Source organism: Acomys russatus, chromosome 24 (genome assembly GCF_903995435.1).
Source record: "Acomys russatus chromosome 24, mAcoRus1.1, whole genome shotgun sequence".
NCBI lineage: Eukaryota > Metazoa > Chordata > Mammalia > Rodentia > Muridae > Acomys > Acomys russatus.
Genome location: NC_067160.1, coordinates 50,979,183 through 51,003,954, shown reverse-complemented (window position 1 = coordinate 51,003,954; position 24,772 = coordinate 50,979,183). Strand labels below are relative to the sequence as shown.

At 54.3% G+C, this 24,772-nt stretch overlaps 1 protein-coding gene across 6 annotated transcripts in view; it reads right to left on the bottom strand.

Annotated features, from left to right (window-relative positions):
• Dnm1 (dynamin 1) overlaps positions 1-21,216 on the bottom strand; it is a 47,358-nt gene extending 26,142 nt beyond the window's left edge. For 2 of the 6 annotated variants that reach the window (XM_051166928.1, XM_051166926.1), the window contains exons 1-10: positions 20,935-21,216; positions 8,817-8,890; positions 8,401-8,550; positions 7,951-8,154; positions 6,221-6,319; positions 5,982-6,142; positions 3,960-4,102; positions 3,708-3,843; positions 3,534-3,601; positions 2,396-2,534 (exon numbers count right to left, since the gene is read on the bottom strand). In XM_051166928.1, coding sequence (XP_051022885.1) covers positions 2,396-2,534; positions 3,534-3,601; positions 3,708-3,843; positions 3,960-4,102; positions 5,982-6,142; positions 6,221-6,319; positions 7,951-8,154; positions 8,401-8,550; positions 8,817-8,890; positions 20,935-21,095 — 1,335 coding nt within the window. In that variant the 5' untranslated portion in view covers positions 21,096-21,216. Of the gene's footprint in view, positions 1-652; positions 792-2,395; positions 2,535-3,533; positions 3,602-3,707; positions 3,844-3,959; positions 4,103-5,981; positions 6,143-6,220; positions 6,320-7,950; positions 8,155-8,400; positions 8,551-8,816; positions 8,891-20,934 lie in introns of all 6 variants that reach the window. The other 4 variants (XM_051166924.1, XM_051166925.1, XM_051166923.1 and 1 more) reach the window with 2 other exon arrangements.
• Between the last annotated feature and the right edge of the window lie 3,556 nt (positions 21,217-24,772).

Below are 24,772 nucleotides of genomic sequence, written 5' to 3'. Positions count from 1 at the left end.
AAATCCTCAAAATGGCCCAAAGTGCACAGATAGGAAAAAAGACATGAAAAAGGTCACAGACACCCCAGAAGAGGCTGCCCATGTCTGACTCATGCAGACTGCTGCCACTGAGCGATCCAAGATGCCTTAGGACAAATTGGTTTTGAGGTCCTGGGATGGCTCGCCTATCTCAAGAGGCCCTGACTCCCTGGAATCTCTTCCTAAATCTGACTCGCACCCTGCTTTTCCTTAGATCTGTTTGGTCACCTGTAAAGCAAGGATAATGATGCTACCCACTTAAGAAATGTTGAGAGAATTAAGTCCGAGAGCGAGGCCAGCACTCAGCCCACTGGGGCACATAGTAGTTGGCAATAAACAGCCGCCACTCTCTGCCATCACTGTGGTTGTCACTCTACAGTCATCCTTACCGCTGGAAAGGAGAGACGTGGGGTGGGATTATAGCCCTTCTGGGAGGGACAAGGGGCAGACAGTGAAAGTAGTCCCAGGATTATGATGAGACGGTGGGAAATCTCAAGCCAGTGACTGCCTGAGTCCCAATGGGAATCCAAGAGGCCATACCATCTGCTTGGCAGATGATTCTGCCCACGGGAAGTCGTAGCCACCGGGAAGGGGTGACGGCGGGGGCCCAGCCCCTCCCAGGCGGCCGCCGTACCTTTTCGCTACACTTTCTGATGGTGGACGTGAGCTCACTGACTACCATGTCCACACACTTGATACTGGGCTCTTTGAGCTTCTGCACTTGCTTTTTCACTGTGGCTTCAAAAGCGAGGTCAGGTGTGAAGAGGCCCGTCCTGCACCCGAGGAGGAGGGGGGTTAGGGGGCGGGATGGGGAGCAGCCAGGTGGGCAGAGGGGGCGAGGATGGGAATGGAAGCCAAGCGGCCAGGCTCAAGGGTGGGTGAGGATGGTACAGGCATGGGGAGGGAAGAGAGAGAGAGAGAGAGAGAGAGACACCAACAAAGAGAGAGAGAGAGAAAGAGAGAGAGAGAGAGAGAGAGAGAGAGAGAGAGAGAGAGAGAGAGAGAGAACAGAAGACAACGTGAGCATGGGACCCGGCCCCCTCCCCCACCTCTCCCAGGGTGGCACCTGCCAGGTGCCAACAAGCACCCCCGCCCCCAGGGCTCTGGGGGTATGGCCAAAGGTGTAAAGGACCAAACCCTTGTTCTGAGAGAGCCTTTCCCAGCTCAGATTCGCCACCCTAGGGATGCCCTCTAGAAACCACACACCTCAACAATACCAAGACCAAGCCTGCTCTTTTCTGGTGTCCCTTGGGTCCTCCTAAGGGCCTGACCCCCCCAGGACATGGCCATACATCTTGTGCAAATCTCGGCTTCTGAATGTTTTTTAATTGCTTTAGTCTGACTCCAAAGCCGGCCCCACTGAGCTACCTCTGCTAAGGTGCTCAGCTGCCCAGTGCACCCGTGCGTGCACAGTCTGTGATACAGCAGCCAGACCCTCCCGATCTGACCTCCCCGTGTCCACCCCTGCTCCTCCCTTCCTCCTCAAGGGGCATCCCCTGCCTCTTCTCCTAACGGGCCTGTAGGAAACTCAGCTCCAAAAGACAGAAGCAAGAGAACAGGAAAGACAGAAAGAGGGCCGGTGATTGAGAGAGGCCAAGGCAGCGGTGGGAAGGAAGGGAGGCCTGGGTTGAGTCAATGAGCGCTGGACTTAGAGTCCACAGCCTCAGCTTCCAGCAACAGCTCTGCCCAGATATGGCCGCCGGGGTAAGTTACTCAAGGCCTTGAGCCTCAGTTTCCACCCCCACGACACCCAACCCCACCCCACCCCCCGTGAGAAATGAGCATCATCCTCCAAGTCCTGCCTTCCTGGGCAGTTCTGAGAGGCTGACTGCCTGGCAGGAGACAAGTTCTGTCCCTGGAAAGCTGAATGTGGAAAAGAAAAGGTGGGGTGAGTAGCTGAGTGACAGTCCCCAAAAGAGAGTGGAAAGATGGAGAGGATGAAGGAGATGTGGTGCCTGCCAGTCCTGGGCCCCCGCTGTACCCCCTCTGGCTGCACAGCACCCCAGAAGGTCTTGCCCCTCACAATTCCCCAGGCTTTGGCTTCCCCAAGACCCTCCTAGAGCCCTGGAGAATTACCCCACTCCTGTGGGCAAGGCAGGGGCCCAGGGCTCCCTTAAACACCGTTCTTTCTGAGCCAGGGGAGATCTCTGGGGATCAAGGTGTGGGTGAGGCCCCCCTCAGAGGGCTCCCCTGTCCGGATGCATCATGGTCGCCTTGCCTTCCCCACCCCGCTGAGGCCTGTGCATGCTACCGAGGAGGCAGGAGGCGTGGGATATGTGGGGAAGGAGCAACTGGCTGAGCAGTGCAGGGAGGGGCTGGGGATGGGGCTGAGGGGGGCGGGGCTGAGGTGGGGGGCTGGCTGAGGGCTGCCTGTTACCTTCTTAGTGCACTGCCTAACGGTGCTGATTAGCTCCGAGATAACCATGTCCACACACTTGAGACACGGCTCTCGAATCTTCGTCACCTGCTTTTTCACAATGGTTTCAAAGGCCATGTCCGGGGTGAACAGCCCCGTTCTGAACGCCCGAAGCAGGAGAAGGGCACAGTGTCACAGGCTGGCCCTGGCCTGTGGGGGTGGGGGGCAGGGGCAGGGACGGGGGGGGGGGGAGTCCTCCCACTACCCTTTCTGAGCCTCAGTGTCCCCATCCAGTCAATGGGTTGGGGTGGGGGGGGCAGTTCTAATGAGAGGCTCTCCATTAATGATCCTTAGGGCAGACAGTTCTGCTTGAGTGTCCACTGTTGCTTCCTCTTGTGTTGCTGCAAAAGGGTCTATGTCCCCAAACTCCGGAAATTACAAAACTGAGGCCTCCTTAAGAGCCGGTCTGGGAACTGAGCTATCATCATCATCATCACGACCGACCACCGTCTTGGCCAATGCAGTTATCAGATTGTAAATTTCATGCCGAGCCTACAGGGGCACTGGGCTCCGCTGTCTTGTTTACAGAGGTGGCAGATGAGCTTAGTGCTCTTCAGGGTCTGGGTCCCTGAGAGGGAGGAATCTAAGCACCGGGGGGGGGGGGGGGAGCTGTCTCCTAGCCCTCCTTTCTGCACCAAAGAGTGGGTAGAGTGGGTGAGGCTGGGTTAAAGGGAGTCTGGGAAGCTCTGGGAAGTTGAACCTCTGCCCCCAACCATAAAGTGATGTGTATAGAAAGCATCTGGGTGCTATGCCCCAGGCCCTAGCCAGTGACCCTACCCTTTGCTCAGCTACCTGGGTGGCACTGGGCAGAGTTGTTGCACCCTCGAGAGAGGGGGTCCCCAGCCCTATAGAGAGAGTGCGTCCATCCAGGCACATACTCCCCGAGGCTGCCAAGGAGACCAGAGGATTGCAGGCTGGGGGTAGCCCAGGCCTCCCAGCTACATCCCTTAGCTGGAGCCTGTTAAGCTAGGAGGCAGAAAGTTGAGGTTGAGGGGGACTGAAGACCAGGACTCTCAGGCCCTTCCTGGTGGAGGCTCCCTCAAGCCCTGTGCCCCTTGCCTAACGGTGTGCGGCCCCCCGCCCTGGTCCCAGTACATGCCTGATGCCATGAATGTTCTTGATGGCGTAGCTGATCTCCCTTCGGAGTTCCTTCTCATCAAACTCCATCTGTGGAGGACAGACCGAAGGCTGGTCAGGGTCAGCCCAGCCACCAGGAGGTAGAGGCGGGGGTTGGGGGGTGCCCTCCCTCCTGCCTGGAACTACGGCTCCCTACCTTAACCAGCTCAAAAGGGAAGCGTTCATGGAAGATCCGGTTAATGCGGGCTCCACCTGACAGTTCGTAAGTGTCGATCTGGTCTCCGGAACCCTCGATGCGCTTCTCGAAGTCCACTGCAAACTGCTGGACCATCCTGTGTGGGAGAGGGGCGTGGCCTGAGGAAGCAGAGAGGAGGGAACCCTGGGCCCTGGAGGGTGGGAGGGGCTAGAGTAGTTCAGCCCTAGAGACTGGGGCCAGAAGGAGCCTTACTGCAGCAGGGCCTTGGTCTTGCGCGCTGGGTCATCCGGTCGGAAGTTCTTGTATTCATCCACCTCTTTCTCGATGGACAGCAGCTGGCTCTGCAGTTTGTTCCGAAGCCCCGGCAGTGTGTCCCGGATATGGTTGGTCAGTTGCTGGGCGTGGCGGGTAAGGAGAAGGTTAAAGCCAAAGTCATAACCCTAGATGCCCACTGGGCCAGGCTGAGCAAGAGATGGATGGGGTGAGAGGCACAGAGCTGTGGAGGACCAGGCCGGATGCTGCAGTGGTTCTCAACCTCCCTAACACTGTGACCCTTTAATACAGTTCCTCATGCTGTGATGTCCCCAACCACAAGATTATTTCTGTTGCTACTTCACAGTTGTAATTTTGCTATTTATCTCCTATGCAGAGCCGAGGAGGCGGTGGTGGCGCACGCCTTTAATCCCAGCACTCGGGAGGCAGAGGCAGGTGGAGCTCTGTGAGTTCGAGGCCAGCCTGGTCTACAGAGTACATCCAGGACAGCCAAGGCTACACAGAGAAACCCTGTCTTGAAAAACTAACGCCCCCATTCGGGAGGCAAAGGCAGGTGGATCGCTGTGAGTTTGAGGCGAGCCTGGTCTACAGAGTGAGTCCTGGACAGCCAAGGCTACACAGAGAAACCCTGTCTTGAAAACCAACAACAACAACAACAAAGAAAAAAGAAAGAAAGAAAAACCAACCTCCCCTCCAAATCTCCTATGCAGGATATCTGATGTGCAACCCCTCTGAAAAGGTCAGTTAACTCCTAAAGGGGGACACAAACCCTAGGCTGAGACCGAGTGCTGCAGTTGGCAGGCCTAGAGCTCCCCAGGTGCTCACAGAGATGAGCTATCAGAATTAATCTGTTGTAACTCAGTTTCTGACAGAAGGCGGGAATCTGGACCCATACTCGATGCTGCCTAACTGAGCAATTGAGTATTTCTAGGTACCAGAACCCAAAAGCATTTAGTCAGGGAAGGCTGGCGGACACCCTTCCTTGCATCCTCTGGCTCCAGTGACCTAAAGGAAACTCTCAAGTTCAAGTTCTTAAGTCGGCTGGGTTCCCATACACCTTACCTCCCCGAGCTGTCATGGGGGCACTATGAAACAGGGTCTGGCCACCACCATTCTCTTTTTAGAGGTAGTGGTGGGTCAGGGAGTTAGTGTCCCGGGGGTGGTGAGTGATGAAGGTGGGATTGGAACCCAGATCTCAGGCGGTCTCGACTGCCTGTGACGCCACACCCTAGAGGAGGGACCATGCCAGGGAAGCTTCAGCAATGTTTGTGGATTCTGGGTCAGCCTCTCTGGATCATGACAAAAGGACCAAGATGTCCAGCCGAATACATTGCAGTCACCACTAGTCAGTGCCGCCACCCGCACAGAATCCTGGTCGTCTGTACATGCTGGGGAGTCCTGGGGAGCCCTTTCCAGGTCCCACACCGAAACGATCAGCAAGATCCTTGTCACTCACTCCCCGTGAGACAAATGGCTTCCCTTCTCTGGGTCTAGGTTGTTCTCTATTAGTGGACGCTAATCTCTGTCAGTCACCCCCTTAAGATGTACTGAGAAACTGGGCTGGAGAGGTGGCTCAGCAGTTAAGAGCATCGACTGCGCTTCCGGACGGCCTGGGTTCAACTCCCAGCGCCCACATGGCATCTCGCAACCATCTCTAACTCCAGCTCCAGGATCTGATGCCCGCCCTTCTCTGACTTCTTTGGGCACCAGACACAGACAAAGCAGCCACACATATCAAGTAAAATAAAACTTAAGGGGGCTGGAGAGATGGCTCAGTGGCTAAGAGCACTGACTGCTCTTCCAGAGGTCCTGAGTTCAATTCCCAGCGACCACATGGCGGCTCACAACCATCTATAATGTGATCTGATGCATACTGTATACATAACAAATAAATCTTTAAAAAAAAAACTTAAACTACACACACACACACACACACACAAGAAAAGATGTACTTGAAATTACTCTCCACATCCCAGGCCCTGGCCTGGCCTGCTTCCCTACCTGGTTGAGGACCTTCTGCAGGTAGGGTGTGCCCATGCGGTCAGCCAAGTGGCGGTAGGACGGGTGGGAAAGGAAGAATTTGCGTTCCGCAGCCAAGGCGGCTGTGATGTCCTTTTTGCCATCTATGTCCTTCTGGCTCCGGTTCACCACGCCAATGTAGCCTGTGGACCGGGGCCGAGGTCAGGGGCAGCCAGCCTTCCCGGCAAGGGGGATGAGAAGGCGGGGCAGTGTCTGCCTACCTCTGCGCAGAGGGAGCAGCTTGTTCTCCAACACGTCCCGGGCGTCGGTGCCCTCGTCCATCAGGTCCAGCTTGGTGATGACGCCAATGGTGCGCTGACCTGGGAAGTGACCATGGGAGAACTGTCACGGCAGTTCCAGCCCTCACTCGGGGACGGGGGGGGGGGGGGGCGGGTTCATGCAATCTCGAATCTTCCACGTTATTCCTTCATCCTCTGTCCACTCCCTCACCCCACTCAGCTGCTCCTCTTTCATGATCCAAAGTAGCCAAAACAATTGTTTTCCTGCCATTTCTTTGTGAGAGGTTCTGCCTAGGAAGCTCAGGCTGGCTTCAAGCTTGACACATATAAGGGCTGGAGAGATGGCTCTGTGGTTAAGAGCACTGGCTGCTCTTCCAGAAGATCCCAGTTTAGTTCCCAGCAACCACATGGCAGCTCACAACTGCCTGTAACAGTTTCAAGGGATCCAATGCTATCTTCTGGACTCTCCTCAGGCAAGTGACATCATGCCAGCAAAACATCCACACTAACAAAATAACTTTTAAATTATTTTGTAAAAAATTTGAGAGATATAGCCTGGCCTGACCTTGAATTCATAATCTTTGTGCTTCCATCTCCTGAGAGATGGGAGCCTGACTGTGCGCTACTATACTGGTGCCAAAATCATGGGTTCGTTGTTGTTGTTGTTGTTTAGTTTTTGTTTTTTTCTAGACAAAGCTTCACTGTGTGGCCTTGGCTATCTTGGACTCGCTTTGTAGACCAGGCTGGCCTCGAACTCACAGCCATCTACCTGCCTCTGGCCCCCTACCCCGAGTGCTGGGATTAAAGACATGCGCCACCACGCCCAGCTCCAAAATCATGTTTTATAGTTTTTTTGTTTTGTTTTGTTTTGTTTTTGAGACAGGGTTTCTCTGTATAGCCCTGGATGTCCTGGAACTCACTCTGAAAACCAGGCTGGCCTTGAACTCTGAGATGTGCTTGCCTTCACCTCCCAAGTGCTGTGATTAAAGGCATGCGCCACCACACCTGGCCAAAGTGATGTCTGTTGTTGTTTTTTGTTTTGGTTTTGGTTTTGGTTTTTCGAGACAGGGTTTCTTTGTGTAGCCTTGGCTGTCCTGGACTCACTTTGTAGACCAGGCTGGCCTCAAACTCACAGTGATCCACCTGCTTCTGCCTCCTGAGTGCTGGGATTAAAGGTGTGCGCCACCATGTTGGGCCAAAATGATGTTTTAACACACGATGCTATATGTAAGAACCCTAGCCCTGAGTTACATCCCCAACCTGGCTAAAATGTTTCTTTGGGGTGGGGCTTTAAATATCATATTTGCTTATTTACTTATGTATGAATGTGGGTGTGCCCATGCAACCACAAACAGGTGGGCGTCAGAAGACAACGTGCAGGGGTCAGGGGTCAGTTCTCCCCTTTGTCCACATGGATTCCAGGACTCAAACTCATGGCATCATTGGCAACAAGGACCTTTCCCACAGAGACACCTTGAAGGCTTCTTTTTAGCTTTTTGAGACAGGATCTCATGTAAACCCAGGCTGTCCTCCAACTTGTCATGTAGCTAGTACTGGCCTCAATTCCTGAACCTTCTACCTTTTAAGGTGAGGTTCCACTACACCCAGCTGAAATGACTCTGAAGGTTCTACTTAGTCTCTCCAGAGAGACCCCTACACTAAAACTAGACTACTGCTGCGGCTTGTGCATCAGCTGCCAGGCAGGAACCTACCCTGGGGGTCCACCTCCTTCGCGATCTTGAGGGCATCAGAGTTGGCCAGGTCCGAGTTGGCAGGGGACACAGCCAGGATAAGGCAGTTCTCCTTAGTGACGAACTGCATAAGCATGTCCCGGATCTGGAACTCGATGTCAGGAGGTTGGTCCCCAACGGGGACTTTGGTCATTCCAGGCAGGTCCACTAGAGTCAAGTTCAGCACTGGACAGAGAGGCAAAGAGGGCGGGCTCACGGTGGGGCGTGGTCGAGTGGGCGGGGTTAAAGAACTGGGTCCGACTTAAAGGGCATCTACTGGCGAGCATCGCCAAGAGTGGGAGGGGTTAGGCAGGTGGACCTGAAGGACCACAGCGCTCAACAAGTATGAGAAATGTGGGGCCAGAAAACTGACTCAGGGGTCGTGGCTGGACAAAGAGTTCAGAAGAAGGGGGCGGGACCAGGTCTACTCACCGTGGGGCGAGTAGACGCGCAGGTTGATGGGCACTGGCGAAATGCCCTTGTTGGTGCCGGTTACCCGGTCGGTCTCAGCCTCGATCTCCAGGCGCACCTCTTCGAAGTCGGTGAATTTTTTCCCCTTGCAGTGCAGAAACTCGGCATATTCTGCTCCAAAAGCCGGCAGGGGAAGGGGAGGAGGCATCAGACCTAGGGAGCCCACCTAGTGGCGCCGGTCTCCCCTAATCCAACCTTTACCTCCAAACACAGCGATCCTTGTCGCTTTATACCCACTGTCTAGATCGAGCCCCAAGGAGGGGAGGAGGACCTTGCTTAAAGTCACTCTGCAAACCGCTTCAGTAGGTAAGGCTGGCCTTCACACCTTGGGGAGAGACCACGCCTGGCTGCTGACGGAGGACACAGAAGACACAAACCTGTGGTAGAATTAACCAGCTGCAGGACCAGGGGACGCCGGGTGACGATGCCAGATCCTCGGGGCAAGAAGTCCCTGTAATGAGTTGGGGATCGGAAGAGGGTCAAGTCTCAGGGCAGCTGCCTTCCCACCCAGGGAGTACCTGTCTTGCTATTAGGTGACACAAAATCCCCTCAAAGGGCAGGCAGGCCCCACAGCGTCTTACAGAGAACATTAAGTCCCTAAGTGGAGGGGGGTCCCCTGAGTCAGTCAGTGCTCCAGGCCACCAAGGGGCTAGACCAGCAACTCCTCAGGTGTCCAACTATATACCGTGTTGATTCTGAGCCAACAGAAAATCCCCAGCCACAGGTTTTTGTTTTGTTTTTTAAAATAACTTATTTATTTTATTTGCATTGGCGTTTTGTCTACATGTATGTCTGTGTGAGCATGTTGGGTCCCCTGGAACTGGAGTTATAGACAATTGTGAGCTGCCATGTGGGTGCCGGGAATTGAACTCAGGACCTCTGGAAGAGCAGCCAGTGCTACCCCCCCCCCCCCCCCCCGCCAACCACTGTTATTCTGCCCAGGAGAGAATGTAGCACAGGGTAGCCCAAGTGACTGGTAGCCAGTTAGAGCTCAGCAGAGCAGAACTGCCCTCCTCTCCGCCCCTCTGGGCAGGGAGCGCCTCAGTCCCTCTTTCCCAGCCTCCATCTGGCTAGAGTTGAAGCCGAGGCAGACGCAGCCAGGAGGAGGCAGGGGAACAGAACTCAGCCTTCTCCTGTGCCTACTCCATGCCAGCTGCTTTGTGGGCAGCAGCTCATGGGCTCCAAAAAGTAGCCCCGGGAGGAGGACGCGATTACTGTCCCCACTTTATAGATGGAGAAACATCCCCGGGGATGTTTGGGCAGCATGACATAGCGGATGAGACCCTGGCCTAGACCCTGGAGGAGACTCTGTAAAAGCTCCTGACCTCCAGGCCCTGTGGACTTAGCCCCTTCTATAGGCCTGCACAGGGGGCCCCAAAGTCTTCCTTGTCCTGAGACCTGACAGTCCATACCCAACATTTGCTCCCACTCATGTCCCTTCGGCTGACCTTTTGGCCGAATCTCTGTTGGTCAGCTGTTCTCAATTCCCCCACCCATGCCTCTTCCACAGGCTAGCTAGAGGGTGGAGGCCTCCCAAGGAAGCAGGCTGTCAGAATTAGCAGCAACGGGGTCCCCCAGAACCCAGGAAATGAGGAAGCAGACCAGAGCCTGAGGGACCATACTGATGCCGCCAGCCATCTCCTGGGAGAGACCCAGGGGAGACCCAGACACAGCTCCCAATACTTCCTGCACCCCAGGCTCAGGGGCAGAGGGTTCAGGGAGAACAGACAGGCTCAGGGGCCTCTTGGGGCCTTCTCCTGTGCCACCTCTAGAAAAGCAGAGGCTGCTGGGGGTCAGTGGGCCACTATCCTGGGGAAGGGGAGGGACATTTGGCAATCATTACTCTTGTGTGGGTACCAGGCAAATGCATTTCCTTCTTGCTCTGCTAGTCTGCAAAGGGGCGGGGTAGGCACTTTCCGCCCACCACTGTATACTGTGCCCAGCCCAGGGCATGAGATGCTCAATGCTTTCTAAGGAACCCCTAAGTCATCCAACGAGACTCTCACTTTATGGATGAGGCAATGGAGACTCAGAGGGGGGAAGTGACTCACTCACTCAAGGTCACACAGCAGAGCTGTGCTTCACATGAGTTTGGTTTTATTCATTTGGATTCTGGTGTGCCTTGGGTCTTAGTGTTGTTTCTTTTGTTCCTCAGGGCTGGACTTCAAAACCAGCCCTTCCTATCTGCTAGGGTGTGTGACATTGGGCTAGACTCTACCATTGGGCTCCACAGTCCAGCCCCAGGTCTGGCATTCGAACTCAAGTGGCTGTTGGACCCCTAGAGGCTAGAAGCGTCCTCCTTCCCGCTGTGCCACCCCACCCCCCAAACCCAAGGAGCCAGACTTAGCTTTTTATATAATTGAATTGACTCTGCTCTGTGCCAGGCCCTGTGCTGGGCCGTGGGGATAGAAGATGAGTCACCCAGCTCCCCACCCGAGGCGAGGCGCTCACAGTGCGGTGGAGACAGGCAAGTAAACAGATCACACAGCGAAGCCTGTGGTAGGACAGAGCGGGCCAGGAAGGGAGGGAGTCCCAGTCCAGGGGACTTCCTGCCTCATCGGCCCAGCCTTTACTCAGTGACTCCCTCCGGGAGGGTCACCCCTCTGTTTGGGGACTCCAGACTTGTGGAGATAGCACATTTGTTTTCTTGCTTTGGTGGCTTTGGTGGGTGTAGGGGCCTCGGGTCCACCCTCTTCCTCACCAGCTGCTTGCCAAGCAAAACCATGGCAACAGCAGTTACTGTGGAAACTGCAGGAGGGGCTGAAAAGGATGGACTCCCCATAGAAATCCCTCCCCATGCAGAGATGTGGACTTTCCCTAAAGTTACTCCTTGAGAGGCCTCCCTGTGAGCAGATGGGTGGCAGGCTCTGGAGAGCGTGGGGATCCCAAGGCCCACCTGAGGAGGTTGAGGGCTGCTTAGGGGGTAGCCCAAGTCTCTGCCACCTCAGAGCTGAACCCTATAGGCCACCTCAGAAGCTAAGACCAAGCTCTCAGAGGGCCAGGTAGATGTCAGGAGCCCAGGCTTTCTAAATGAGTCCCACTCGGCCTGTGTCAGAATCCACTCAGCCGCTTGTTAAAAGTCCTGGTTCCTCAAAGTGCTGGGTTCAAATCTTCAAGGCTAGGCCACCAGTTCAACAAGATCCTGCGTGGTTGGCATGCTTCCTTTCACTTGCTTGTCTCAGTGGTTAAGAGACAGTGCCAGGTAGAGGCTGTGGGTTCAAATACAACCCCTGCCTTTCCCTTGCCTGGTGCCCTTGGACTCATTCCTTCACTCAAGAGTCAGTACGTGCTCAGCTACTGTGGGACATCACACATGGTTTTTATTTTATTTTATTTATTTTGTTTTGTTTTGTTGAGGCAAGGTTTCTCTGTGTAGCCTTCACTATCCTGGACTGGCTTTGTAGACCAGGCTGGCCTCGAACTCACAGCGATCCTCCTGCCTCTGCCTCCCGAGTGCTGGGATTAAAGGCATGCGCCACCACACCCGGCCACCTGGCTTTATTTTATTTTATTTTTTTATTTTTGGATTTTCAAGATATGGTTTCTCTGTGTAGCCCTGGCTGTCCTGGACTCACTTTATAGACGAGGCTGGTCTCGAACTCACAGAGTTCCGCCTGCCTCTGCCTCTTGAATGCTGGGATTAAAGGCGTGCACCACCACATCTGGCCACATACATGGTTTTTAAAGGGTTTGTAGGGCCTCTCAGCTGAAAGACTGAGCCCATGCCCAGGGCACGGAGACCACAGGAGGGTCTCTCATTACAGCCTCCTCGAGGGGGGACCCCCCAAATTTCAGCAAGAGATCTGAAACCTCACAGAAACCTCTGCCTCAATGACTCTGGGCACCAAGTCCTCATGAAAGGCAAGAGGAAAAGAAGGCAAACGGGAGCAGAGAGCACTCCACTGTCCCACCACTGTCCTGAAGGTGGGACAGGGAGGGCAAGGATGTGCGAGGACACACAGCAGTGGGGGGAGGGGCTGAATGGGAGCAACCTAGGAAACCTCACACCTGGGCAGACAGCAGACAGGACCAGTCAGTCCCCATGTGCAGACACAGAGCCTGACATAGACTAGGTGCCCCAGAGACACCAGAAGGAATGGCTTTGTGGTTCTTTCATGCCACCTGGACACCCTGTCCCACTTAGGCTCTCTGTGAAGGGCCAGTGTCGTTGATCCAACCTCCAGTCGGAGCCACTATCGCACCTCTTGTTTAGGCAGAGGGACGGCAGAGCAGGTATCTGGGGAAAGTGTGCAGGGCTCCTTAGCACCAGAGGCCGGTGAAGAGCCCAGCATGGGAGGGCAGCTGGTGGCCTGCCAGCTCTCCCACTCATTTTGAGCAGATGGCGGTTTCTCAGGGAGGCCTCGCCTCGCCATCTGCAGAGACACCTTCAAACCTGAGACACAGAAGGGACAAAACAGACGCCTCTCAGGACCCCTCCAGCACCACCTACTTCCTAACTAAATCAGCACTGTCATCCCCTTCTCAGGGAGGCTAGAAGCACCACACCAATGTGCCCACATGGCACCCCCCTTCCTACTCCAGAACCCGAGGCGTCCTGATTTCTGGGCCCTGCTTGGGTGCAAATGATGATGAGAATTAACTTGTCTGTCTTCTGTTTCTTGGGCTCCGACAGGAGACAGGTCTGACGCTGTCACTTTTGGACTGTAGACAAGTGACCATCTCTCCTCACCAGTGCAATGGATGCCTCTGGGGTCTACTGGAGTTTAAAGGCTGGGCAAGCCACAGCTATTATAGTGCATGGCTGATCATTCCTGGGAGAGAGGTAGGAGGTGGGTTTCCAGCCTGGCTAGGAGAGTAAGTAAGAGTGGTTTGGAAGAGCAAGAGGGATTTCAAGGACAAATGGAGCTCCTGAAAGTGGCAAGAGCAGGGCTGGCCATGCTCCAAGGTGGCCTCCGAAGCATTGATCTGAAGTGATGGACAGAGATTTTGTCAGCCAAGGAACACACAGGGAGTAGGTGAGGCTACCTCAGGCAACAAGTGCTTCTCTGTTCCCAGGGCCCCAGGAGACCCAGAAGGCCCGAGGCAGCCCACATGCTGCCGCTTATAAATATCAACCTGATGTTTGAACGTTTCAGGGCAGTCTAGCCTTGGCCTCCCTTCATATGCTAATGGTCCCAGAGGGAGTGGGTGGGACCTGCCTCTGTATCCCAGAGCTCAGGCTGAGTGAACGCGGGGCGGGCACTCAGACACCCTGTTGAGCAAACTAAGGTTGGGTGAGGAGCTCTCCCAGTCCCCACTTACAGCTCACAGGACGGCAGGGGACACTAAATCACAAAAAGAAAGTTGTTGTACAAGGTCATGGTGTGAATTGGTGACGGGCTGGGACCTCTCGCAGCAATGCTTGGTGATGGGATGGGCTCCCCCCCACAGCAATGCTCGATGATGGGGTGGGACCCCTCGCGGCAATGCTCACCCTTCCTAGGCGCCCCCATTCCCTCTCTTTGTCTTTCCATCCATGCAGCCTTCCTCTCTCTATTTTTCCTCCCTCTCTTCCTCAATCCTCCCCTTCCTCCTTCCCTCTTTGTGTTGATTACACTAGGAAGTTACATTTTCAAAATGGAAATAGTTTCCTTCCCACCACCAACCTAATTAAAGAATTAAGATTTTAGCTGGGCGGTGGTGGTGCACACCTGTGACGCCAGCACTCAGGATGCAGAGGCCTGGGGCGGGGGATGGGGGTGGGGGTGAGACAGCCGCCCTAAGCATCTCTAATGCCAGTGGTTGCTGACTGTTGGCCAGCCTCTGCTGGAGCCCTGAAATCTGCCACATCCTGAGATTTCTTTTGGGGGGTGATGCAAATGTTCTAAAATTAGTTTATGATGATGGTTGCAGAACTCTGTAAATACACTAAAAAAAAAATCATTGAATTGTGCACTTATAACGGGTGGGTTTTATGGGGCATAAATCACACAGCAATAAGGCTGTTTAAGAATTTATCATCCACAGGGCAAGGTGGCACACGCCTGTAATCCTAGCACTCGGAAGGCAGAGGCTGGTGGATCTCTGTGAGTTCGAGGCTAGCCTGTTCTACAAAGTGAGTCCAGGTCAGCCAGGACTACACAGAGAAACCCTGTCCAGAAAAAAACAAAACAAAACAAAACAAAACAACAAAAACTCTCTACCACATGGACTGACTGCTCTTATGGCTGGCTAAGGTCAGGGTGCTCAGCTTTCCCATCTCACAGGGGGAAGAAAAATTGAGGCTCACGGGGCAGAAGTCACATGACTCTCAGCTGGAATCTCTCTAGGGACATCTCCCAGGACACCTGGTACTGTCTCTGGACTGGTGTGTTCCTGCCACAGCAGCTTTCGGAGAAATCTCCGGCTTCACTCCCAGAAGTGTGTCCCTGCTCCGAGCCTCAGTTTCCCCATCAGGGGAATGGGATTCAGTGGTTCCGTTCTAGGGCCCTTAAGATGATGCCCTGAGAGGCCGACTGTGGAGGACCTAACCACGGGTGCCCACAGGGGGCGCTCAAAACCCAGCCCTCTTCTGCCTCTGTGCTCTGCATGCTTGCTGGGGACTCACCTACTGTGATTTCCCTCCTCGTTCTGGTTGTTGCCTCTCTGCCTCTCTAAGGGCAGGTGAAGCGCTAAATAGTTGCTGCCTCCAGATGCTCCCAGCTTCCTTTCTTGTATGCTCTGAGGGGAAACAGAGCCCCACTCTGCAGATGGAACCGAGCCAGGACAAGGAGACAGGGCATGGGGAGGACATCCAGAGGTGCTGGCTGATGAGACTTGGAGGCCGGAGCCAGTAAGGAAGACGGGAGCCGAAGAGCAGGAAGACAAACTGTGTCAGAGACCTTAACCCATGACCTCTGCGAACTGCCAGCTAGTCAGGAGACCTGCACACGCCTCCGGGGCTCAACTGGGGACCTGGGGCTCAGTTTAGGGGAGGGGCAGGGTCCACAGAGGGCTTTAGATGGGGGGAGTGCTGTAGAGATCCCTGCTGGAGGCCAAGACCAGATCTAGGGAAGCGACTGCTGTCGTGGCTGGCATTGTGGGCCTTGGGGACCAAACTCTGGATGTGTTGGCTGGGGAAGCTGGTCCTGGTGCTGTTGTCCAGGGCACTAGGCCTCTACCACTTAGGAATGCCTGAATGCCTGGCGGTGGTGGCACACACCTTTAAACCCAGCACTTGGGAGGCAGAGGCAGGCGGATTGCTGTGAGTTCAAGGCCAGCCTGGTCTACAAAGTGAGTCCAGGACAGTCAAGGCTACACAGAGAAACCCTGTCTCGGAAAAACAAAACAAACAAAACAAAAAACAAAAGGAATCTGCCCGAAGCACTTTCTAAGACTAATTAAGCCGGTTCCTTATTGCCTGTAGAAATCCCAAGCCTCCTAAGCTGGGTTGGTCCTCAGACTTCTATCTCAGAAGGGGTAAGAGTCACGGAGACACCAGAGGGAGGACAGAGCCAGGGCTGCACAAATGGGGGGGTGGGGGCGGGGCGTGGGATGTGAACGGGCACAGGGGAATGTCTGGCCTAGAAGTGGGAGACCTGTTGGTTCTTCTCCTGCCTTTGGTCTGATTGCTGTGTGACATCAGGCAGGACCGCGACCTTCTCAAGGCCGTTCTGAAAGCCTGAGGTGACAGTCCACTCTTTCCAGCGCCGGTTATCGCGACCCCAAAAAAGACGGTAATCAGGGCTGTCCTTAGGGCGTGAGAAAGAGGGGACCCGACCTCCAGCGCCATTATTCCTATGGGTAAAGGTCTGCAGAGTCCAGGGGAAAGTGGCCCTCATTTTAGGGGTTGCCATGAGAGAGATCTTTTCTGGAGCCATAGATAATATGACAGTTAAGGAGTTCACACGTGAAAGCAGAGAGCTTTGTGATGCAGGATGGGATGAGAAGGGACAGGGAACCTGAGAGAGGGGACACCCATCCCCACTTGAGGTGGGTTTGCCTAGGGCAGACTGTACAGCCTTTAGCGGTTCCTCGCCTGATTTATGACAGCAATCCTTAGACATATGGCAGGTGGGCCTCTGGCTCTGCTCCTGCCCATGCCCGGCAACACTGTGCCCACACCTGTCTTTCTGCACTGATGCCCTACCTGGATACTCACCGCCTGAGGAGCCAGGGTTCCCACCCTCTGACCCCAACCAAGCCCAGGAAACTCTACTCTCCTGGCGCCGGGATCAAATGCTCGTCTGCCAGGGTCACCTTTCATCCTTAGCTCTCTGGGCCACCAGGACTGCGGGAGGGGATGCGGGAGATGAGATGGCCTTTGGCAGAGTCTAGCCCCCGCTGTGAGCTCCACACAAGGCCACGGGTGCTCTGAGGAGACCATGGGTGGAGGGGTAAGGGTTAGTGACTGCCACTTCTGGAAAATTCTCTCCACACCTGCTGTGGCTCTTCCCTTTCTTCCAGCTTCTCTGTCCTACCTAGTGTTAATCTAGGTCAGCCTTAACGCCACTTCCTTGGGGTGAGCCCAGGACAAGTCCCCTTTCTCTGTCCACCCCAGGCTAGGGATCCCTTGTCTGGGATGTCCATTACATCCCCTCACTCTTTTCAACTTCGGTCTCCAACTCGAAGAAATGGTCACACTAAGAAAAGAGATTAGAGAGAATATGAGCTTAACATTGGAGGGTGGGCAGGCTCCCGTGAGAAAGTGAGGAGGGGCAACGGAGGCCAAGGCTGTGGGAGCTGTCATCTGCCTCTCTCTGGCTGGCTGTTGGGCTACCGGCAGGAGCTTACTTGCCCCCTTCCCCCCCCTCCGGCCCCACCCTGGATGGAAGAAGACACATCTCTATTACACCTGTGTTTTCTCAGCCCTCAACAACGTCTCACGGAGGACATGCAGTTACCGTACCCATTTTACAGATGTGAAAATAACAGGTAGCCAGGGATAGAGAAGAACACACGTGGGCCTGTTGTGGTTGCCTCACTCTCACTGTTTCTAACCCGGCCCCCCACACCGAGGAATGCTGGGAGCGAGGGCAAATAGGTGGCCCTGCATACTGCAGGGAGCACACTGACACATCTGTTCAGGAAACACTAGAGAGTCATGGGGTCCACAGACACTCCTCCAGCTGTGCTACCCGGGGAGCTCATCTACTGTCACAAGACTAGATTCCACGTCTATTGCAAGGGTTTCCAAATGTTTACTTCCTGTGTACCCTCCCCACAGCTCCCCAACACCACCAGGAGCCATCTAAGACATCTCTGGCCCAATAAGCACAAGACTGACTCCATGCTGCCTTTAACCTATCCACTACTCTACCGGCCCCTAAGGTCAGTTCTCCCAGGCTCTCCTGACTGCACTGACAGCATCTACCCTGACCTGGAAGTCACCTTTGAGTCCTTCTCAGCCCCTCCCACTCCCTCTTCTGTCTGTCCACCAGTGGGACCCAGCTTCAGACAGACCTAAGGCCACAGTCTTTGACATCCCTGGAGGAGCCTCCTCAGTCCTGTCTCTTGCTTCCTTCCTGTCACACACTTGTCAGAATCATCTCAAGTCACAAACACACACACACACACACACACACACACACACACACACACACACACACACACACACACACCACTCAGGAGCCTCTAAGGAGAATGAAAACAAAGCCAATCTCCTCACAATGGAGGCCCTACCTATGCCTGTCCCATTGTTCCTACCTGGGCAAATGCCAGCCATAGTGGTGCCTGTTTGTGTTTTCAACTGATTCTTTCCTGCCCCAGGCCCTTTGCACTTGCGGTTGCCTGGCCTGGGGTCCCCTCCAGCTCCTCACACAGTTTGGCATTGTTTGGTTCTCCTAGGTGTGACCTTCTTCTAAGCCCTCTATGTGGAAAGTCGCCCTGCTCCCTCCGGGAACCTGGCCTTCAGTTACCTCAGTTCCTCTCTCTGGAATATACAACTCTGCCCTCACCCAAGACTCTGCAGTGTGACCAGCATGGACCCTCCAAGAATGACGGCTATACACCTGAATGACTTGGCTTTGGTCCCCCCATCTGTAAAAGGGTAGTAAAAGAAATAGCATAAACTCAAACAAATGCTAGAAGGCTCCTGGGCAGCTGCTGGGTCACCTCCATTGCAGAGCTGACACTGGGTCTTCCCCATGCCTGGGAGCCTGGCTGGCCTGGATTAGCTCTGTGTCCTCTGGGGAGTTTCCCACTTCCTCTCCACAGGGGATTGGTGCTCTGGAAGCCCCAGGAGAAAGAGCTGTTGTTACCATGTTCACGGGTCTGGGGACCCAGAGCTAGGTAGAACAGTCGGGAATCCATGAGGGCACAGGTAGGGCTGGCTGGAATCTAACCCCACCCCAGCCTCCCAGCCCTGGCCTCTCCATGAGCTTTTAGGGGTCAACACTGCTTCCCCCTTGCTCCTCTAATTTGGGAGCAGTCCTCTTTCTCTTCTGCCCCAGACCTGCATTCTCCTGGCCCGATGGACTGAGGCCAAGGGCACTGAGATACAAAGGGCAGAGTCCAGGCCCTGCTCTGCCATTGACAGGTAAACAGCTGTGTCTGTCTCTCTGCCCAGACCTGCTGCACTCCAAGAGGGCAGGAGCGCCACAGATAGGTTCCCAGGATAATAGACTCTCAACGACTCTCTTCCATGGATTTAGTGAATGGCTTGTGTACCATTTTAGGAGGCCAGGGTAAGCTTCTGGGGTCCCCCATCCTACAGATGGGAGGGAACCCAGATAGCTACAATCAGTCCCCTGTGACCAACGTAGGATCAAGATGGAGTCGAACAGGTCAATATGTGACCTTGAGAGAAGCATCTAAGTTCAATTGGCCATCTATATGGTGGACACCACCGTGTCTGCTTCATCGGGGCTATGGCAAGGCATGGGAGGGGCTCTGTGGAGTTCTCCAGTCTTCACCCCTGATCAGAGCACACAGTCTGTCTCACAGCGGTCCGGCAAACACTCAGTGGGCGGGAGATGGGACCACAGTCTACACACTGAAAGTGTGCTGGGAATCATTGCATGCCAGGGCGCCATATTCCCCGACCCTCAACAGCCCTGACTGCTGAACCCTGGGAAGGGGCTCATCTGTATGGTTTCTTGCCTGTATCTGCAGCTCTGGGGTCACATGATCCAGAGACAGCTGCTTCTCTCTGCTGACAGGACAGACGCAGCCACTTCCACTGTGGCATGGCATGGCCACATCCCACGAATACATAGATCTACTCAGGTCCTCTTCCTATGCCAGGGTGGGTTTGCTGTGGCTTCCCAGGACATGTGGCATCAACCAGCCAGTCTGTCCGTACTATACTGAGGTTCGCTAGAGAAAGGTAACTTGCTCAAGGTTTTTCAGGAGAACCTGGCTTAGACCCTGCTGTCACCCCACTGAACACTTCTTCCTCTGGAAGGAGGGGCCACTGTTTCCCTCTCCCTCATGCCAATCATCTCCTCAGCCATGAAGGTCATTGCAAGAAAGCAAGACTTTCTAGAAAGATGAGACAGAGAGCCCCACGCAGGTGAGGGGTCAAGGTCAGTTCTCCTGTCTCCTCTCTCGGCCTGGCAGACCCCTCCCCATTCTGCACCTGAGCTCATAGAAGGATTTGTTCTAAGAACCAGAAATGCCACCTCAGTCGTCCCTTGCTCCAAGGGAGCCTGCGGTGGGGGGGGGGGGGTGTCATGACCCTACCTGAGTCCCTAAATCCAAGACCTTTGTCTCTAAGGCTGCCCCCAACTCTGCCACCTGGCCTTTCCAGCGCCTTGTGGGATCAGAGGCCTGAGGAGGATTAGGTTCTGCAATGGCGCACCCCCACCCCCACCTCCGCGCCATCCTGCCTCCTGGACTTAGTCATCTCTGCCCTCTGCCGCCTTTTCTCTTCATCACAACCCTTCTGCCAAGCCAGGGGAGTACACTGACAAGCAGCCCCCTCCCAAGGGGCGGCGAAGCCAGGGGCCCGCTGCTCTTTCGTAGAGGGTCACAAGCCGCCCCCCCTTCCCTTCCTCGCACCGCAGCCCGCGCCTCCCCCTTCGCCGCGCTGCGCACGGATGGCGGCGGGAGCCGCAGAGGTGTGTGTGTGTGTGTGTGCGCGTGTGTGTGCGCGTGTGTGTTTGTGTGTGTCTGCGCGCGCGTGTGCGTGTGCGAGGGAGGGGGAAGGCTGTGCCTGGTCCCCGATGCCTATGGGGCTGTGTCCTTTCCTAGGGACTGGGGGGGGGAGGGGGCCGTCCCCTGTCACGACCAGGAATTCCCACGGGAGCAGAGCGGGTTCCACGGAGCCTAGGAAGGGGACACTGCCCTCCCGGTGCTGTCAGCTCCCAGCTAGGCGCTGAGTAATGCGGGCCCCCTCGGTGTGGGTATTGGTCATCAAGGACAGTCCTCTGCCGGGGTCGCCCTGTGGAGGATGGGGTGAAGGAGGGGGCGTGAGTGGGGGACTCCACCGATGTCTGTAGGCTGGCGGAGGCGCTGAGGACCCCGGGACTCGAGTGGGGGGCGGGGGCGCTCGGTCCGCCGGAGCAGCGCCCAGACCGTCGGAGCCCGGGGCGGGGACCCGGGAAACCGGGGCGCAGGAGTCCGTGCAGCTCCTACCTGCCCACGAAATTCTCCAGCACCGAGCTCTTGCCGGCGCTCTGGCCGCCCACCACGGCGATCTGGGGCAGGTCGAGGTCCGCGTTCTGGCCGATGGCGGAGAAGGCGTCCTGTAGCCGGTTAACCAGCGGGATGAGGTCTTCCATGCCGCGGTTGCCCATGGCTGCGGCGGGCCCGGCGGGCTGCGATCCCGGCCTCCGCTCCTGCTCCGGCTCTTGGCCCCCGGCTTCGCGGCTGCAGCCGAATATCCCGACTGCGTGCGCCGCGGGTCCCCCGCCCCTCGGGGATCCGAGCGGATCGCTTCTCCAGGCCGCCGCTAGATGGCGCGCGGGGCTCGCGAACTGGTCACCATGCGCAGTCGCAGCGCGGAGATCCCTGGGTGTTGTAGTTTTCTCCTTCTGCGGCTTTCGGTGCGATTTACCTGTGTCTCTGGAATGTAGATACTACACCAAAGATATTATTTTTGGTGATGGTTACGGATGCTAACTCTAGAAACGTGCTAGTATATGATAGTCATGATTACTTCATTCCAGCAGTCATTTCCAGGTGGAGAGAAACTGAGGCCTTAAAAGAAAGATCTGGCAACCTCAAGGTTGCGGTCAGCGGACCAAAATCAGCCCTAGTACACTTAACCTTAGATGCTTTCTATTCTAGGTTCTGGCACTAATTAACAACCTGCATCATATTTCTTCCTATCTTCGTGTTTCTGTTTCGAGATGAAAGACAGAAGAAAGATCATCACCAGTTCAATGAATTACCAGGAAGCCGCGATAAGCCAGGCCCCATCCTAAGCTTACAGACACAACGCTAGGCAGAACAGCTAGGGTCTCCACACTCAGAGATCAGATCTGACAGGCGGTGGGAGAAAAAATGCAGAAATCATTTGTACTGGGAGAAATGGAGAGAACCAACAGGGACTACAAAGTCACATTGGTGGGAAGGAGTCAAAGGTTCTCTGAGGATGTGACCTTTGAAAGGGGACTAAATGATAAGGAGGGCCGGCCTCGGGCAGACAGGGGAGAACACCCTGGCAGAACAAACTATGCGTGCAAAGGCCCTGGTACTTAGGAAGTCCTGCCTGGGAGACGCGAAAGTTGTTTTTTGTTTTTGTTTTGTTTTTCCTTCCTTCTTTCTTTCTTTTTCTTGTTTTTTTGTTTTGTTTTGTCGTTTTTCGAAACAGGGTTTTTCTGTGTAGCCTTGGCCGTCCTGGACTAGCATTGTAGACCAGGCTGGCCTTGAACTCACAGCGATTCACCTGCCTCTGTCTCCCGAATGCTGGGATTAAAGGCGTGTGCCACCACCGCCCAGCTCTTTTTTTTTTTTTTTTTTAATTGTTTATTTTTATGTTACATACATCGGTGTTTTGGCTGCATGTATGTCTGTGTGAGGGTATCTGATCCCTTGGAACTGAAGTTACAGACAGCTATGACCTGCATGTGGGTGCTACGGATTGAGCCCGGTCCTCTTGAAGAGAGGTCAGACTCTTAACCTCTGAATCATCTCTCTCTCTCTCTCTCTCTCTCTCTCTCTCTCTCTTTTTTTTTTTTTCTCCTTTGAAGACTGTCTACAGTGGCTTTATTTTCACTCCACTTAGCGGATTGTATACATTGTGGTTTCTTTGCTCATTCTCCTTTGACTCCACCTTTTTCTTTTGAAATTGGCCTTTTCTAAAGCTCTTTGCATGACTCCAGATGCTCTGCAGCCTTCAGAGTCCAGGAGGGTGTGAGGTTGACTGTGCGCCGCCCCCATGGCTCTCATCTTTAGATCGAAAGTTCTTGCTGGGCGGTGGGACGCCTTTAATCCCAGCACTGAGGAGGCAGAGGCCGGCAGACCTCTGTGAGTTCAAGACTAGCCTGGTCTACAGAGCGAGTTTGAAAGAAGCTCTGTCTTGAGAAAGAAAGAAAGAAAGAAAGAAAGAAAGAAAGAGAAAGAAAGAAAGCTATTGTCTTAAATTCTAGGGCTCTAAAAGGATGGTGGTGGCCAGGCCCAGGGCAAGAAGAAAGTGGCAAATGATGAAGTTCAAACCAAGGGCTCTTCCAAGTGTACTTGTCTGTCCCTTTCACTCAGAGATGCCGTTGGGCACCATGCCTTTTGCATCCAGAGGGACCTAGTTAGGACTTCCTACAAGGAAGCCAAGACAGGGAAGGTCTGCAGGTCGTTTCTATGTGCTGAGACTACGGAAGTGTCCTAGGAATTGCAGACTGTTCATTTTCCCCCACGGAATGTGTGGTTCCTGGCAGGCATACGCTAGACCTCGGAGACAAAGCAGTGAGAATGGTCCTTACCTAGAAGGGGCTCATCGCTGAGTGGAAAGGGAGGGGCTAGATACAGCTAAGGCAGTAAACATGCCCCTGTCTGATGGTCATGAGCAAGGAGCAGGGCTGGGGCAGGGATTGTGTTTTGGTTTTTTTCTTGTTTTTGTTTTGTTTTGTTTTATTTTTTTTGGTTTTTCAAAACAGGGTCTCTCTGTGTTAGCCTTGGCTGTCCTGGACTCGCTTTGTAGACCAGGCTGGCCTCGAACTCACAGCGATCTGCCTGCCTTTGCCTCCTGAGTGCTGGGATAAAAGGCGTGTGCCACCATGCCCGGCCGTGGTTTTGGCTTTTTGAGACAGGGTTTCTCTGTATAGCCGTGGCTGTCCTGGGACTCACTATGTAGACCAGGCTGGCCTCAAACTCACAGAGATCCGCCTGCCTCCTGAGTGCTGGGATTAAAGGCGTGCGCCACCACACCTGGCTAGGGATTGTGTGTGTTGTTAGCAGATACAGATGGCAATGTGGGAGCAGAGACTAAAAGTAGGTGGACAATGAAGCAAGTGAGAAAGGATTTTCAGTTAATTGGGAAACCACCTGAGACTTACCTACATGTCATTTCTGGGTCTCACTTATCTAGTCTGGAGAGTGGACACGAGGACAGAGCAGGTTGCGCAGACCTAGTGCTCACTGAGCCCCATTTCCCATGGCAACCACACCAGAAGTCCAGGCAGTGGAAACACCAGCCCCAACACCCCTCACCCAGAGTGGCTGCTCTTAGCCAACCTGTTAGTATACTCTGAGGACCAGAGAAGGCAGGGATGGGAGCTGAGGTGACCGGCGCCATCAATATAGGCACAGCGTACAGTCTGAAAATGTCTGTCTTGCCAGGTGGTAGTGGCGCACACCTTTAATCTCAGCTCTCGGGAGGCAGAGGCAGGTGGATCCCTGTGAATTCCAGGACATCCTGATCTACAAAGGGAATTCAGAACTGCCAGGGATACACAAAGAAACCCTGTCTTGAAAAACCAAAGGAAAAAAGAAAAGAAAAGAAAATGTCTGTCTAGACGATTGCAACTAGATTTTTGTCATTTTTTTTTCTTTTTTTTTTTGTTTTTTGAGACAAGGTTTCTCTGTGTAGCCTTGGCTGTCCTGGACTCACTTTGTAGACCAGGCTGGTCTTGAACTCACAGAGATCCGCCTGCCTCTGCCTCCCGAGTGCTGGGATTAAAGGCATGCGCCACCATGCCCAGCCATTTTTCTTATTCTTTCTTCCTTATCTTATCTTTTTTTTCTTCCTTCAGAGGAAAGTGTGACTGTAGTCCACCACAACAAGTCATGCAGTTGAGTTTTCCATGCTTGGGAAAATGACGAGGTCAGCACACAATGGATGAGCCCACGCTGGGAAAACCACCTTCTTGACCATGGCATCTCTCCTGCCAGCTGAGTATTCTGATTTTTTTTTTTTTCTTAAACACAATAGTGAAATTATTGTAAAGCCCAGACTTTGCAGAAGTGGTTGAGAGCCTTGGGTTGGCTTCCCATGCACGGAGCAACACTACAGCTGTGAATTTACTCTGTGGCATCT